Source organism: Herpailurus yagouaroundi, unplaced genomic scaffold, assembly GCF_014898765.1.
Source record: "Herpailurus yagouaroundi ecotype Mexico unplaced genomic scaffold, PumYag 199, whole genome shotgun sequence".
NCBI lineage: Eukaryota > Metazoa > Chordata > Mammalia > Carnivora > Felidae > Herpailurus > Herpailurus yagouaroundi.
The window spans coordinates 9,359,859-9,377,024 of record NW_024412430.1 but is presented as its reverse complement, the minus strand read 5'-3'; the positions used below and the strand labels follow the sequence as shown (position 1 = coordinate 9,377,024).

The 17,166-nt window shown below is 36.9% G+C and overlaps 1 protein-coding gene across 5 annotated transcripts in view; it reads right to left on the bottom strand.

Annotated features, from left to right (window-relative positions):
• Positions 1-16,806, bottom strand: part of TRPM3 (transient receptor potential cation channel subfamily M member 3) — an 811,684-nt gene extending 794,878 nt beyond the window's left edge. For 3 of the 5 annotated variants that reach the window (XM_040449371.1, XM_040449366.1, XM_040449369.1), the window contains exon 1: positions 16,536-16,805. In XM_040449371.1, the coding sequence (XP_040305305.1) occupies positions 16,536-16,718 (183 nt within the window). In that variant the 5' untranslated portion in view covers positions 16,719-16,805. Of the gene's footprint in view, positions 1-16,535 lie in introns of all 5 variants that reach the window. The other 2 variants (XM_040449362.1, XM_040449364.1) reach the window with 1 other exon arrangement.
• Between the last annotated feature and the right edge of the window lie 360 nt (positions 16,807-17,166).

Here is a 17,166-nt window from a genome sequence, read left to right as displayed (position 1 = left end):
CTCACACGTCAGCAGAGTATTGAAAAAAAAATTAAAGAGTGGTTGCATCTGAATTCTATCCCTACCGCTTCCTAGCTACCCTTGTTAAAACGAACTCGGCTTCTCTGAAATTCAGTTTCTTTTTCTGTGTTTCAGGCATCTGAATAAAACTTCCCTCAGAAAGGTGTCAAGGGGCACCTGGATGGTTCAGTCAGTGAAGCATCCAACTGTTGATTTCACCTCAGGTCATGATCTCAGGGTCGTAAGACTGAGCACCAAGATAGGCTCCATGCTGAGTGTGGAGCCCGTTTGGGATTCTCTCTCTCTCTCTCTCTCTCTCTCTCTCTCTCTCTCTCTCTCTCTCTCTCTCCCTCTCTCTCTTTGCCTCTCGCCCCCCGCCTTTCTAAATAAATAAACATTAAAATAAAAAAAAGAAAGAAAGATGTCAAGAAGATTGCGTAAGAGATCATTGAAAGTGCCTGGTATTTAAAAATACCAAATTAACGCTTGCTGTCCTCTCCTTTTCATCTTCTTTCTATCAAGGGTATGAAACAGCTAAACCTAGAGCGCTTTTACTATGCTATTTCACTGACTCCACACACAAGTATTAAAGTTCCATAACATGCCAGGCACTGAGCAAGATATGGGACCACCCAGACAAGCACAATGCAATTCTTAGCCTAAAGGAGATCCTAAATGAAAGGACTAGATTATACTCTAATCACATCTAAGGTTATGTTTGATAATCATACATTTTCCCTGGGAAGAAGAAATAATACCCAGCCTTCCAAAGATTCTACAATGTGTATGATTCACAAACTATGCAGTAATACAATATCCTGTGAATTACCTCACTGCTGAGATCAATACAGGACCGTGATGGTATCACACCAGCCTACTTGTCTGTCTCCATCAGTGGACCCAAAGGCACCAATCATACAAGGCACAGTATGGTCTCTCTCTCGCTCTCTCGCTCTCTCTCTCTCTCTCTCTCTCGCTCTCTCTCTCTCTCTCTCTCTCTCTCACACACACACACACACACACACACACACACACACACACACAATTGTTTCCCTCCTTCAACTGTACTTAACAGGTAATGAGATAAAAGTCGGACTTAGCCATTATTTACTGCTGGTTTCTTCTGCTGCATTCAATTTCCATAGTCTATTTATTTGGAATATGTGGTCTTCACAACAGGAATTAAGTTTTAGTTACTGTTACCAGTGCATTCTATAGTTACATCCACTACCTTGGTGCACATTTTAAACAATGAGCTCTTTTTGTAGCTATAGCCCCAATCATTCCCACTTTGTCCTAGGCTCTGGCAATTTGAGTCATTATTATTTTATCTTTTAAAGGAAACTAATTTTGCAAATCCCTATCAAAAATACACCAGCATTCTTCACAGAGCTAGAACAAACAATCCTAAAATTTTTATGGAACCAGAAAAGACCCCAAAGAGCCAAAGCAATCTTGAAAAAGAAAATCAAAGCAGGAAGCATCACAATCCTGGACTTCAAGCTGTATTACAAAGCTATAATCATCAAGACAATATGGTACTGGCACAAAAACAGACACTCAGATGAATGGAACAGAATAGAGAACCCAGAAATGGACCCACAAACCTAACTAATCTATGCCAACTAATCTCTGACAAAGCAGGAAAGAATATCCAATGGAATAAAGACAGTCTCTTCAGCAAATGGTTCTGGGAAAACTGGACAGCGGCATGCAGAAAAATGAACTTGGACCACTTTCTTACACCAGACACAAAAATAAACTCAAAATGGATGAAAGATCTAAATGCAAGGCAGGAAGCCATCAAAATCCTCGTGGAGAAAGCAAGCAGAAACCTCTTTGACCTTGGTGACAGCAACTTCTTACTCAACAGTCTCCGGAGGCAAGGGAAACCAAAGCAAAAATGAACTACTGGGACCTCATCAAAATAAAAATCTTCTGCATAGCGAAGGAAACAATCAACAAAACTAAAAGGCAACCCACGGAATGGGAGAAGATATTCGCAAATGATGTATCAGATAAAGGGTTAGTATCCAAAATCTATAAAGAACTTCTCAAACTCAACACCCCAAAAACAAATAATCCAGAGAAGAAATGGGTAAAAGACATGAATAGACACTTCTCCAAAGAAGACATCCAGATGGCTAACCGACACATGAAAAAATGCTCCACATCACTCATTATCAGGGAAATACAAATCAAAACCACAATGAGATACCACCTCACACCTGTCAAAATGGCAAACATCAACAACTCAGGCAACAACAAATGTTGGCGATGATGCAGAGAAAGAGGATCTCTTTTGCACTGCTGGTGGGAACGGTCTGGAAAACAGTATGGAGTTTCCTCAAACAATCAAAAATAGAACTGCCCTACAACCCACCAGTTGCACTACTAGAAATTTATCTAAGGGATACAGGTATGCTGTTTCGAAGGGGCACATGCATCCCAATGTTTATAGCAGGACTATATCGACAATAACCAAAGTATGGAAAGAGCCCAAATGTCCATCGACAGATGAATGGATAAAGAAGATGTATACATATATACATATATACCACATCTTCTTTATATGTGATATATATATATACATATATATATATATATATATACACATATATACATATGTGTATATGGCAGATGAAATCTTTCCATCTGCAACTACGTGGATGGAACTAGAGGGTATTATGCTAAGCAAAATTAGTCAGTCAGAGAAAGACAAATATTATATGACTTCACTCATATGAGGAATTCAAGATATGAAACAGATGCACATAAGGGAAGGGAAGCAAAAATAATATAAAAACAGGGAGAGGGACAAAACATGAGACTCTTAAATATAGAGAACAAACAGAGAGTTGTTGGCAGGGTTACAGGAGGGAAGGATGGGCTAAATGGGTAAGGGGCATTAAGCAATCTACTACTGAAATCATTGCTGTAGTATATGCTAACTAACTTAGCTGTAAATTTAAAAAATGAATTAATTAATTTTAAAAAATAATAAATAAAACTAATTTCATTTAGTGCTGGGGTAACTAATAATTTTAAATGCTCAAAAATTCATGTTTCTTTCCCTCATCATGACTACCAATAACTCAGAAAAAAGGAAAGAAATTTTTTTTCTTTCCAAATTCTTAAATTCCAGCTAGTTTAACATACAGTGGAAAGCAATTTTAAAGTTCATTGTTGTGTTCAAAATGTGTCTTTACATGGAGACAACTTTGTGATATAAAGTCAAAATGAATAGAAACAGTACTCTGAAATGAACACCTACTCTGGGCGAATCTGTCAGTCTCGATTCTGCTACTATCCCTCAATGATTCCTGAAAGAGCTTCTGTTTTGACAGACTTTATAAAGACAACAACAAAAACATTAAATGAATAGAGTTTACACCCCAATTACCTTATACTTGATTACCTATACACGTTGTAATAGCTAATAACAATAATAGCAAAAATAACACCACATAGCTATAACCATGGTAAAGCCCTGAGTCACAAATGGTAAAGAGAAATGTCTCTATCTTGAGTCAAGATCCAGATCTTCTCTTCATCTTGGCCCTTCTGCCTTGCTATGGACCTAGTCTTCAGCTTTCTCTGAAGAAAAGCATGTTCCATGCTTCCCTGATACTTTTTTTGCAGCCACCAGTAATCAATCACAGAATTTCTGAGCTTTCAATATCCAACCATGTGCGTAGAGTCTCCATCAGTTGTATATCTACAAATATATGTTTATTTTTCCCTATCTCTGAACATGTGCTAGAATCTCAAGCTCAAAACATTCCCCAGATGTACAAATGACTGCTATCGATACTTAACCCAAGAATACCAGCCATAAATGCTATAGTCAGGATGATTTTTCTCTCTTTCTCTCCCTCTCTTTTGACAGGGAGATAGCAGCTCCAGTCTTGAATGCTTCTCACTCCCTCATTCTCTGCTCTCCCAATTTAGAGGCTCTCAGTGCACCTTGGAAATTTCCCAGTTGCAACAGAGAATGTCTTCTGTCCTCTGTGACAAATGTTCCTGAGAAAACAACTTGCTTAGTGCTTCCCTGAAGTTTTATAGTTTAATTGTTCATTGCCTAATTTGATATTGCTCAGGCAATCACTGTCCAGTGTTCTAGAAAATTATTACCACACTATTGTTTTCAAGATATATACTATTTCTCTTCATATAACTGCTTCTTCAGTTGTATTTTCCAGTAATTTTGTTTTTCACATCAGAATTTGTTTTATTTTATAGGGATGTTATAATATATAAATGTACCAAAATAACACATTGTACACCTGAAACATATACAATGTTAAGTTCCATCCAATACATTTTAATTTAAAAAAAAGGCATGATCTTAAAAAGAAAAAATCAACTTCTCATCTTATTTAACCTTAGCATTTGAAGACATTCCCTATTGCTATGTCCCCACTTGGTGCTAATTATTCATCCTCCTTTTTTTCTATACACAGTAATTTATAATAATTATCTATAGTTATAATGATTGTCTATTAAGTAAAGGAGACAAGCACTTACATGAAAAACCAGATGTCTTCAAATAATACTAAAAAAAAAAAAACAGTAAGAGCCCTATTTAAAAATTGTAGTTGTAATTCAAACTTTTAAGTTAAGGTTACTTTCTTTCATTAAGGTGAAAAAACTCAATAAAACATTTACAAATTAGTAAAAATTGCTGTTTGGCACATCTATATAGAAAATATTAAATAAGAATACACTGGGGCACTTGGGTGGCTCACTGAGTTAAGCATTCAACTCTTGATTTCAACTCAGGTAATGATCCCAAGGTTATCGGATAGAGTCTACATCAGGCTCCACACAGTCAGCATGGATTCTCTCTTTGGGAAGATATATATATCTTCCCAAATTATATATTGGGAAGACATATATATTTCCCAAATTATTTTACCTGGAAAGCTTCAATACAGTGAATCAGAGACTGAAATTCCATCATGTGTTTATGGGTCCAATCAATTGATTTTCTCACTCTGATTGGTCTTACCAAGCTTTTTAGCAGGATAATAATAAAATTAAGGCAATTTTAATATACTTATAATATGAATAATTGGTATATCATTTACTTATAATTGCCAACTATATATTTAATATGCTTCTATCATGTTAGGCACCAAATTATAATTTCATCCCTCCCACCATCATAAGACTTCCAGAAGTTTTACTCACATTTCTTTCTCCTGTAGCATTGGAGGTTTTATACAGAGTGGGTGCTTATTCAAATGTATGTCAAAACACATCATTCACATTCCCACATCTACTGAATATCCACTGGTGGGAAAGATAATTTCCACATCTACAGTCATCACTATGAACTCAATACTCAGAAAACAAAAGATTGTAAGGTTTGGTTTGCAGGATGAATCTGGAGATGGAATGTTCAGCATCATGACTGTAGCTAACAATACCGTATGACATATTTAAAATTTGCTTAAAAGAGTAGATCTCTGGGGGCCCCTGGGTGGCTCAGCCAGTTGGGCATCCAACTCTTGACTTTGGCTCAGATCATGATCCCAGAGTTGTGGGAGGGATTGAGCCCTACATTGGACTCTGCACTGAATGCAGAGCCTGATTCAGATTCTCTCTCTCTCTCTCTCTCCAATAAAAATAAAAAATGATAATAATAGAGTAGACCTCAGCTGTTCTCACCACACACAAAAAAAGTGGTAACTATGGAAGGTGATAGACATGTTAATTAGCTTGATTGTGATAATCATTTCACAATACATACTATATCAAAACATCATGTTGTACACCTTAGATATATATAATTTTTGTTATTTATAGCTCATAAAGCTGGAAAGGAAGGGAAAAAAGAGTACAGTGAATCTTCATCTATTTTGTTCTTTTGTTGCCCACAGAACCTCATTCCAAAGGGATGAGCATTTACCATGAATTTAAAGGCACTTTAGAGAAGGTCTTTCACCACCATTTTGCAATTTTGTCCAGTACAGATTTAACAAACCAAGTAGTAATATCTCAATGCCTGTGATACACAAAAATTGGCCTCCCAACGAGGTCCACATCCTAATCCCCAGAACTCATGAATATGTTACTTTACTTGGCAAAAAGCAATTAATGTTGTAGATGGAATTAAATTTGTCAACTACCAAACCTTAGAGTGAAGAGATTTTTCTCAATTATCCAGGTAGATCCAGTGTAATCATGAGTCATTAAAAGTGGAAGAGGGACACAGAAGAGAGGGTCAGAGAAAGCAATGTAATGATAGAAGTAGGATCAATGAGATGCAACTGTACTCACTTTAAAGAAAGAAGGGCAGGAGACAAGGAATTGGAGTATCTTCCAGTAGCTAGGAGAGGCAAATGAATGGATTCTCCCTTAGAGACTACAGTAGTGAACACAGCCTTGCCAACACTTTTTATTTTAGTCTAGTGAAACCCGCATCAGACTTCTAAACTATAGAACTGTATGGTAATAAATTCATATTGCTGTGAGCCACTAAATTTGTGATAATTTCTATGGCAGTAGTAGAAAACTAACACAATGCCCAGGATTTTTTTCTTTTAGTCCTAAAGCAAAAACTTTAATATAGCAATAGTTTGACAATATATTTTACACATTCAATTTCTTAATGACAGTTTAATTGGCCTCTACAATAAACAGATCATATATTTTCTGATAGTTAAGTGAACACAATGACCCAATTAAAATCTAAGGCCTGAAAGTAAACCTACAGGTCAATGCCACTACATAATTCCTATTATTATTTGTTCAAGTTTTAAAAAACTATCTCTCTCAAGCACTTATCTTGACTTTACTGTATGAACTATAACTCAGAACAAGTGAATAGTTGATGATGGGTGTTCCTACTTCCAGAAATATTTCAGCTATTAAATGATAAAGGAAAGACATAATTGTAATACCACCATTTGCAATCCCCTAATGAAGCAATGGATCTTAGCCAGGATTCAGTTAGCTCTAGTCAAGGGCCTAATCCAGTACACTGCCTCTTTTTCTTTGTCTGTGAGCTAAGAACTATTTTTTCATTTTCAACAACTGGTTAAGAAAACCAAAAGAATGACATTCATGACATAAACAATTATATGCAATTCAGATTTCTGTGTTTTATGAATAAAGTTTTATTGGAACACAGCCATACCCATTTACTTATTTAATGCTTATGACTGCTTTTGCACTGTAACAGCAGAGTTTGGTAGTTTAAAGAGAACTTATGGTGCCTAAAACCTAAAATATTTACTACTCGGCCCTTTGCATTGCATACCCCTACTTTAGGCAATGATCATTAATGGTAGATTAACAAGAGGCAAATAGAATACTTTTGAGGTATCCTTGTGGAAAACAAAACTGATCTAGGCTCCTGGTTAAACTGTCAATTCATAGGAAATACAAGGGACAGAATAACATGTAAGATGACACAATTGGGATGTATTTAGCAAAATACAGAATGTGAGAAATTCTATAGGACAAATAAATTTATTTGACAAATAATCTTCAACAAGAAAAGAAAAAGATCAGAAGGACAGACTTACAGATGAAACTGTAATGTGTCAATTATAATTGTATTCTGATTCAAACAAACTCTGGATAAAAAACAGAATTAAGAAATTATTAAGGAAATGTGATCTTAATATATGTAGGTATTAGGAAATTATTAATTTGTTTGAATTTTATAGTAGTGTTATAATTTTCTTTTAATAAGGAATCCTTATCTTTCATATATTTTTTTAGAAGAAGTAATATGACATCTGGGATTTGCCTGCAATAATCTAGTGGGGAGGGAAGAAATAGAAAATAGAGGTACAGATGAAGCAAAATTGTCATGATTTTATAATTGTTGCAGCTGGATTATTGATACATGGAGTTATTATACTATTCTCTCTCCTGTTGTATATGGTTGAAATCTCCTTAGTAAAAGCATTAAAAAAAACATTCTTTCCCAAAGGTCTTGAGGTTCATGAAGAGAATAATTCTGTAACCATAAAACCCAATAATATAGAACCCAATGATAAAAATAATAAAAGCAAAGAGTGTCTTAAATTTCAATACGATAGTAATTTCGTATTTTAATCTCTAAAATGTCAATAAATTCACCTTCAGTAAAAATGTAGAGTAACAGACATTTCAAGGACCAGGACGACTATGGAAAACAATCATCTTGGAGAAATCAGGCAGATTTTATTTTCTAAAGTACTTTCAAAACCATAAGCCCAATACAAACAATCATAAGCCTTATATTACATCTTGGCTATACTAACAACATTCTAATCCTAGAAGAGTTGAAGATGACAAACAACTCTTCCCCATCAAACAAAGGAAACTTTTGCTTTTTGAATTTGTTATAACATCTATACTTAATACCAATGGTTAGGTACTGTTTCCATTTAGCAAGTATCTCTTGCCAGACAATGTACTAGCTACACAATACATTTAGCTTTTACAATTCATCCCAGAGACAGGTATTACCATTCTCATTTTATGGAAGGCACTGAGACCCACAGTAAGTTGCAAAATCAGTTAATGACCTGACTTGGACTTAAAATCAAGTCTGTCTGATTTGAATGCCAATATAATCTTAAAGGGGAAGGCCAGCACCACTACCCTTCAGCCCCTTGCAAATTTTGACTCTGTTCAGAGGTTAGGATCTGGACAAGCTTGACCTTTCTCTGGTGCAAAACAACTCCAGAGGCACCCCTGGTTCTTATGTCTTCCAAAATGTGAGGTCAGTTCCTGAGTTTATATCTTGTCAAAAATATTTGCAAGAAGCAGAGACAAGAACAAAGATATTAACTGAATATTGTCTGTAATCACACACATACAAAAAATACCACACCTAAATTTTTGATAGTAGGAAAATGAATAAATTACTTGTACAAACATATACTAAAATAATACTTGGGGAGCCTGGGTGGCTTAGTCAGTTGAGCATCCGACTTCAGCTCAGGTCATGATCTCACGGTTTGGGGGTTCGAGCCCCGTGTCAGGCTCTGTGCTGACAGCTTAGAGCCTGGAGCCTGCTTTGGATTCTGTGTCTGTCTCCTCCTCTCCCTGCCCCTCCCATGCTCATGCTTTGTCTCTCTCTGTCTCTCAATAATAAATAAAAGTTAAGAAAAAAAAGTAAAATAATATTCAACATTTATATATAACCATATATCTCCAAAAATACAATGTTGAATGTTGTAAAAGAATATGACTTACAATTCATGTAAAATTTTTCAAACACATAACTATACTATTTATACATTTTCATGAATACATAAATATATACTGGAGGTAATTTTAAAAAACCATATGAGAAGAATGAACCTCAAGTTCAGAATATTTCTGATCTTTGGGAAAGGTATCAAGAAAATGGTAGGAGGATATTTTAACTTGGCCTATAACCTTTTACTTCTTTTAAAAAGATATGAAGAAAATATGCCAAATTGTTAACCTTAATATGTGTTATGGATATGTAGATTCTTTTCCTAATATTTTCTATTATTTTTCATTTTTTCTATTTTCAGACAATTTAAATTTTAAATAAAAATAAATAAATACTTCATACAAAAAGAAGAAGAGGACTTGAGTGAATCTTACATTCAGTGGAAAAAGAAGAAGGAATTCTCCTGATAGAATTCAGAAAAAAAGACATAAAAATATAATTCATCTAAGGCCACACAGCTAATAACTAACAGAGCCAAGATTCCAATCTAGACCTGCTTGATTCCAAAGCCACCAGATTGTTCACAAATCAATTGGATTTTCCATACAACTCCCAAAGTAGAGATGACCTACTTCAAACTGAGCCTCATAGAAACACTTATCCTGTAGAGCCCTCCCTCCTAACCTCACTGTTGTAAAGTTCTTTCCCAAGGAAGTCCTAGGAAAATCAACCTCAGGGAGGACAAAAACCTAGCTGGTTATTACCATGGATGTGTTCCCTTTTGTGTGACAGTTTTGTGGTTGAAGTTCTGGTATTCTAGAGAGGTATTTTTCATGAATGTGCAATTTCATGACATTGAATGCATGGATTGGCAGTTTGATGTGTCAGCTCTGAACACTATATTCAGGAGAACTAAAGTAGTGATTCCCACCTTTCTGAAAACTGAGAATTTTATTACAATCCTTGTGGTATTTAGAGAGGCCAAAGTGAGATACAAAGTTACATTTCAGCAATCTCTGAATTACCAATAAAAGTTTTCATAAAAATACATACTTTTTGTGTAACTTGTGAATTAATTTACCAACACTATAGACTGAATGTGTACTAAGTAAAACCTGCAAAATAATTAACAACCAGGTCCAATTTCAACCAAGCAAGTTCATAAGACAAAGAGAGGGCAGACCCAGGACTGAAAACAAGCAAAAAGTAGGTCTTCAACTCTCCCATTAAAAGAAATCCTATCTCTTCCAACGCTATGGATCAGTTTCAGTGCTATTCTCTCCTCCTCCTCCTTTTATAGGTTCTTCTTCAGAAAATAAACACGTTGAAATCTGTCTCATCTTGCAAATCAATCAATCAATCAATCAATCAATAGAAAAAGGAAAGAAAAATTCTTCTGCCTCTATTTCTCTTTGCTCTCCTAGTCAAGAACTTAAAGTCTACCTCATATTAATTAGAAAATACTGTTTGTTAATGCATTTACTAATTGGTCAATAAATTCATTAAACAATATTTGAGGCTTGCTAGACACCAGGTACTGTTCAAGGCAACTGGATAAATCAGTGAAAAAAACAAAAAGCCCTACCTTTGTGGGGCTTACATTCTCCCTGAAGTCAGGCAACAGATAATAAATTACATGATGTGCTTAGAGAGTGCCTGGCACGTACAAAGTACTCTACAGTGTTATTTGTCTTTGTTGTTATTATTTCTTTGTCTCATCGGCCTTGGCTTCTATTCACTGCATTCAGGCATCCACCCTCATGAGTCAGTTAAAATCACTGAGAAAGATATTATTGCCCTTTTTCCAAACTACCAAATCCACACAACTCTTTTTCTTCCTCGTCTTCTAAGTTTCAGGCATCAAATGCAGGAAGCTTCTGATTTAAATTTTGCATCACCATTCCTCAACAGGCATTCACTACTTTAATCTTTACTCCATCATATTCTGACCATAAAGCTAGACTTTGTATATCTCTGGTTGCTTTCCAGATCCCTATCTTGTATGAAATCATCAGTTCTATTAGGAAAGTTGTTCAGTACCCACCACAGTGCCTAATACTTCCTAGGTGCTCAATGATTGTTAGACGGATAAAAGTTTCTCTAAATGCTGTTCTCTATAATCCTTTCATTTTTGTTCCATCAGTCATCCCTGGGCTTTGCAAATGAAAGAAACAAAGAAATAGGGGCTCTTGGGTGACTCAGTCGGTTAACCTTCCGACTTTGGCTCAGGTCATGATCTCACCATTCGTGGTTTCAACCCCACATCAGGCTCTCTGCTGTCAGCATGGAGAATGCTTCAGGTCCTCCGTCCCCCTCTCCTGCCCCTCCTCTACCTGTGCTCTCTGCTTCTCTCAATTAATAAACATTAAAAAAAAAAAAAAGAAACAAAAAAATAAAGCCAATGCAAAGACCATCACAGCTGGTCAAGACAAATGAATATAATGGTTTGCTACTATTTATAAATGATTTTTAATGATTCAATTGTTTTTCAAGATCCCAATAAATAATGGCAGGAGGACATTCTCATATATTTTGGGATAACTGAAAACACATTGAGAAGCATCACCATACAAGGATATTTTTCTCCTCAAAACCTAAAATATTTGAATTACTCACTTGCCACCTACTATACCTGTGATCCTCAAGTTAAAGGTGAAATTAAGTTAATTTCACTATTCACTATGATCAATGAGAAAAAGCTTGTTAGTTGCTGTATTAATCACTAGAAAAGAGACAACATTTCAGAAATACTTAAACAAAATAAACCATTATCAGAAAATGACTTTTTCCCCATCAAAAATTCACAATAACGAGAAAATACATCTGTACTGTTGAGTGATACATTGTCCTTTTTCTTTCATTTTTTTTTAACACAGTGAGTAAAAAGCAGTAGACAAAAATCAACCTGTCAAGAAATGGTTTACTCAGTAATGGACTAGCCCTGCAGGGGATTCGTCCGCTTGCACCAGCAGAGCCCTCTGTTTAACAAGAATGAACCATTAAGGGTTTAATGACACTGCAATAGCATATTACAACACCAAAAAAAGAAATGAGGATTCTTTTCACCAACTTGCTGCTCTTTCTAGCACAGCCACCACAAGATCCACCACCTACACAATCCTCCAATGGGCAGCTGGTTGGGAGAGGGGTTTTCCTGACTTTCGCCCTGCCTTCAACTCCGCTTTTCCTTATTGACTATAAGATCTTGAAGAACGCAGCTTTGGTCAGAAATAACCAGAAATCATCTACTATGCCCAAAAGGGACAAGTCAGTCTCAGAAAGGGAACCAGATTTGTTCATGGAATCCTCCTGCACACATAGCATCTCAAACAGCTGGGGGAAGACTGAATTTGGCCACCAACTGCAGTGGATTTGTCTACTTGGTGGAGCTGCTGTTTCTCTACTCTCTTGGTTGCCCACTTGTCTGCACAAGGCGTGATGTTCTGTGGTTGGCACCTGCTGATAAGGGTAATTATAGCATTAGTAGAAGAAAGCATGCCTTCTAAGGTTGAAAAACAACTCTAATTACAATTCTATCATTTTACTCCCTCAAAACTGTTTCTTTTCTTTTTTTTTTTTTTCCTTCCTCCAAGCTTACTGAGAGATTAAATTAAATCTGCATCTATTTGAAAACAAGCCTTGAAATAGTTGCGGGACAAGAGGAGGAAATCACCTTTCAAAATTAAAACTATTACATGCTGAGTTGAACATGCGATATTTCTAACACCACACGGCACTTGCTGAATCACCTTTCAATAGGTTTCCATCTATTTTTGTATGCATAGAATTAAAACAAGTAATATGAATAATAAGACCAATACTTCAAGGAGAAATATGAAATCCAGAAAGTATAGGATAGAGGCAAGGAAGTTTTAAGTTACTTGTATGCCTACTGACCAATTTAACAGTGGCATTATATAAAATATTAATATCCAGAAACAAGTTGATATGTAAAATGCAAATATATAACTTTTATATTGCTAGAGCTATAAAACTGATATAAAATTATTTTATGTTTACCAAAAAAACCCATTGTTTTTATATTTAAAAAAATAATCTATGACTCACTCTCAGAGAGGAACAAATTCCAAGGAATGAATATGATTAAATTCTACTTTATTCCATCAGAATTTTACAATTTGGGGTGTAATTTGATATTGATTGTAGATTACTAGATTCTAACTGTGCATTATCAACCAAAAGCTTAAAAATAAAGGGAAAGAAGAGGGTTCCTTGAATTAGAAAAATGAACAAAACATCTTTCCAAATCAGCAAGGATTGATTTGTTAGACACATCCACTATTGTGGGCCAGAACTTGGAAACATGGCCTTTAAATACCACTATGAGGACCCAGAACAGCTGCCACTTCCTCTCACTCTTGCACAGAGTAGTGATGCTTCTGCCTGTGCTGGAATAGAAGCAGGCTCCAGAAAGCTGTGGCAAGGACGGCACCCACTGTCCTACTGTGGGCCTGCCCTAGTCCATAAAGAACATCAGGAGACCATTTTCTGAGTACTGAAGAGATTGCCAGAAAGGTGACTTTTTTATTTCTAATATTGGTATCAAAATCATGGGGCCAGTCCAATCTCTAAGAAAACCCCAACATACTTAGTGATAAGTAGATAGGAAATCTAATTACCAAGGTTGATTCAAACACACCTCCCCTACACTTCACACACAAAACCTCATGACTCAGATCAAGAATAAAACTATTTCGGGATCATCAAGAATACAGCAGCCCTCTCCTTGCTGAAGAAAATCTCCCCCATTATCTATGATGTATGCATGCTTTGTTGTTAGTGAAAATGAGATATAATGTAATCATTCCCACTGGGAACAGAGTCATGGATTGTCACTGTTCCCTGGGAATAACTTAACTGGAAGTGATTTTAAGACTCTAACTAAAGCAGAAAAGAGAGGAACAAAGGCCACATTAATAAAACAACTACATAATCATTTTACATTCTCAAAAGAAGAAAGAAGGAGCTAAGAATGCTCCCGTGTTCTATTATTGACTACATTTTTCCACATTTATCTATTTTGTCTTCAAAGAAAGGGGGAAAAAAACTTCTTATGATTTTTATCAGGATGAATGCCACAATATTTCTGAGTATAACACAAAATGAATAAGATCCAAAGTTACATCACAGTATATTGTATTTATTCACAAGAATAAATAAAAAGCATTAATCACATTAACTGCTTTAATCACTTCCTTTAACCCCTATAGTTTAAGCTATTTTTTTTACATGGCATACAATGAAAGTTGAAAATACCACTAGCTCACCTTAAGAGGGAGAAAAAAAATCTTACCTTGAATATTAAAAACTTTTATAAGCATGGCTGCTTTAAGCATTCTTATTTCCTCCCTCTTGTTTGCATAAGTTGGATGTATCACTTACAAATGAAGTAGAAAGTCTTTATTAACAATGAATGGAATCAAATATTGATTAAAAACCACCATCCCAACTCTAAAATTTACAAAACCTCATCATCTTTTTTTAAAAAAATTCTGATAGTTCAAATCATGTCCAGAAGCACTTATTAGGTTTTTAGAACAAAATCAACATCAACTTGCCACACAGGGTGAAAGTATGCACAGGCTTTTGCCATAACTGGTTTTTAACTGAATTACTGATGTTTCAATTAACAAGGACTACAGAGAAATATAGCACCATCATTGCCCTTGGTAAACAGGAGGACACAGTTACTTTTCCAGATGTCTTCTGTTGTCATGGTATCCTATTATGTCCTCTCTCTCTCTCTCTCTCTCTCTCTCTCTCTCTCTCTCTCTCATATTTTTGTTCTAAGTTACAGACCTGTAAGTTATTTAAGCTAGCCTATAGTTATGTGAAGATTTTATATGTTCCTGATATAGCCTCTATACACACCTGTTGAACAGAATCAAAGAAGCAGTATAAAAAGTTATCTTGAATAATACTTTCTATTAAAGGGGGATGAAATTCTCCACATAATGGATGGAAACCAGAAGTCATCAGTTTTACATTTTCTACATAATTTATTTCAGAAAAACCTACCTTCAGAATAATATTCTCCTTTTTAAAATATTAAAATCTTAAAATTTAAATTTAAATTCTACTTTTATTTAAAAATAACACTTCAATGCCTGAAACAAAATTAATTGTATTTTCAGTGTACTCTATTCATCTTATATTTTAAAAAAACTTATGCACCACACTAAATATCAGAAAAATACTTCAAATGTAATGACATTTTCTCTTAGTTTTTGTGAAGAAGCAAACAAAATAAACACACCAATAATTTTACGTGTTTATATTTCATTCTGTTGAAGTCATGTTTTAAACATCTTGGTTTTTAGAGATTAATTTTTATCCTTTAGTGATGATCTTTCAAAAACAGAAGGTAACATTTTTCATGCTATGAGATTCAATGTTTATGTACTCTTCTTTTTTTTTAATGAATTCAGTTTCTCTTCTATACAGTACAATATCTGCTGTCAACTCCTCTGGATATAAAACATAGGTACACACACACACACACACACACACACACACACACACACACACACGCTGATGTTCTTAATGATTTTTCTTAAGTTGAAGTGGTGTACCCTTGTTCCATAGGAGCAACAGGAGGGCTCTGCACTCTCTTCTGGAACAGAGTTCTCTTCCTCTAGACTAAAGAAAAACATAGTATTCGAATACTAAAAATGCATAGGCAGCTAAAGTTTTTGTCAAGTGTACTTCTCTACACAAATACGATGCCTATATTAATTTCACTCGAGTGCTTTTATTGCACTAATTAGACACTGAAGAGGAGCTGACGCATGGGAAAACTGTTTTCTGAACGCTGTATATGTTAACAGTAGGATTATAAGCACCTGGGATATTCCTGCTATTCTCCGCATGCAAATAACATTCTGCAAACAATTAAACGCACCCATTAACATGGTGGGGGTGTGGGATGAAAAAGAGCAAGTGTTAAGAGAGTAAAAAATGACATGTCCTTCCTATTCCGCCCTCATTCAGCGGGTGCCGAGTATCTTCGAACATGCTGCACAGACAGACCCTGGGGACTACAGGAGTCACAACAACACAGTCGGCAAATATCTCGCACGCTCTGTTAATTGCAAAACTCTAATGATCTGACAGTGAGCCCCTCGCCTCTCGAACATTTTCCCCATTTTTGCAAAGACACTACAGACGTCAGGAGACCTTCCCCTGGCTGAAGAAAGGGAATTCGTTGCTTCTTGCCCCTCCTCACAGCCCCCAACACTTTCATTAGTAGCGGCTCCACAAGTTCCTAGGCTCGAGCTCCTAAGGAGGCAAGTTCAGCACCATGGAAAGGGCTCGAGTCACACGCGGAGGTTGGAGGAGACCTAGGGGCTCTCCCGGGGCCACTCACCGGCGTCTGCTGCGACGGGAGTCCCGAGCGCTTGGTGGATCCCTGCTTGGAACTTAACCTTTTCCACGACTCAGCAAACCTGCCTCGACTGGCGCTCCGGCTGCGCCTGCGGCTCTCCGCGCTGTCATCGCGGTCCGAGCAGCCCCGCTCCATCTCCGCCGCATCCCTCCACTTCTTCCCCATGCTAAGTTCGCCTCGCTCCGCCGGGCAACACCCCGGCGCAGAGCTCTCTCTTCCTCCTCCCGCCGCCGAGTCTCTCTCCAGCCTGCGCGCAGCACTGTGTTGGCGCCGCCTTTGCCTCCGCCGGCTCCTGCCAGAACCCTGCGCTGGGTTACCGCCGCCGCCACCAGGCTGCGCTTGCGCCCGCGATTGGCTGAACTGTCGCCTGGGGTTGCGAGCGCCACCTGCGCCCGAGGCAGCTTCCTTTTGCGCTCCCAAATTGCTCTCCACCCGCAGGCGCCGCAGCCTTCTCTCGGGAACACAGGGCCCACGCCTGGGGCTATTGATGCGCCGCTAGGTAGCTACCTCCAGTCACCCCACCCCGCCCAGTCCAGTCCCCCAGGACCGGGAACCAATCACACCCCATCCCAAGCTGCAGGTGCAAGCCTAAATTACCCATACCAGGAGATTC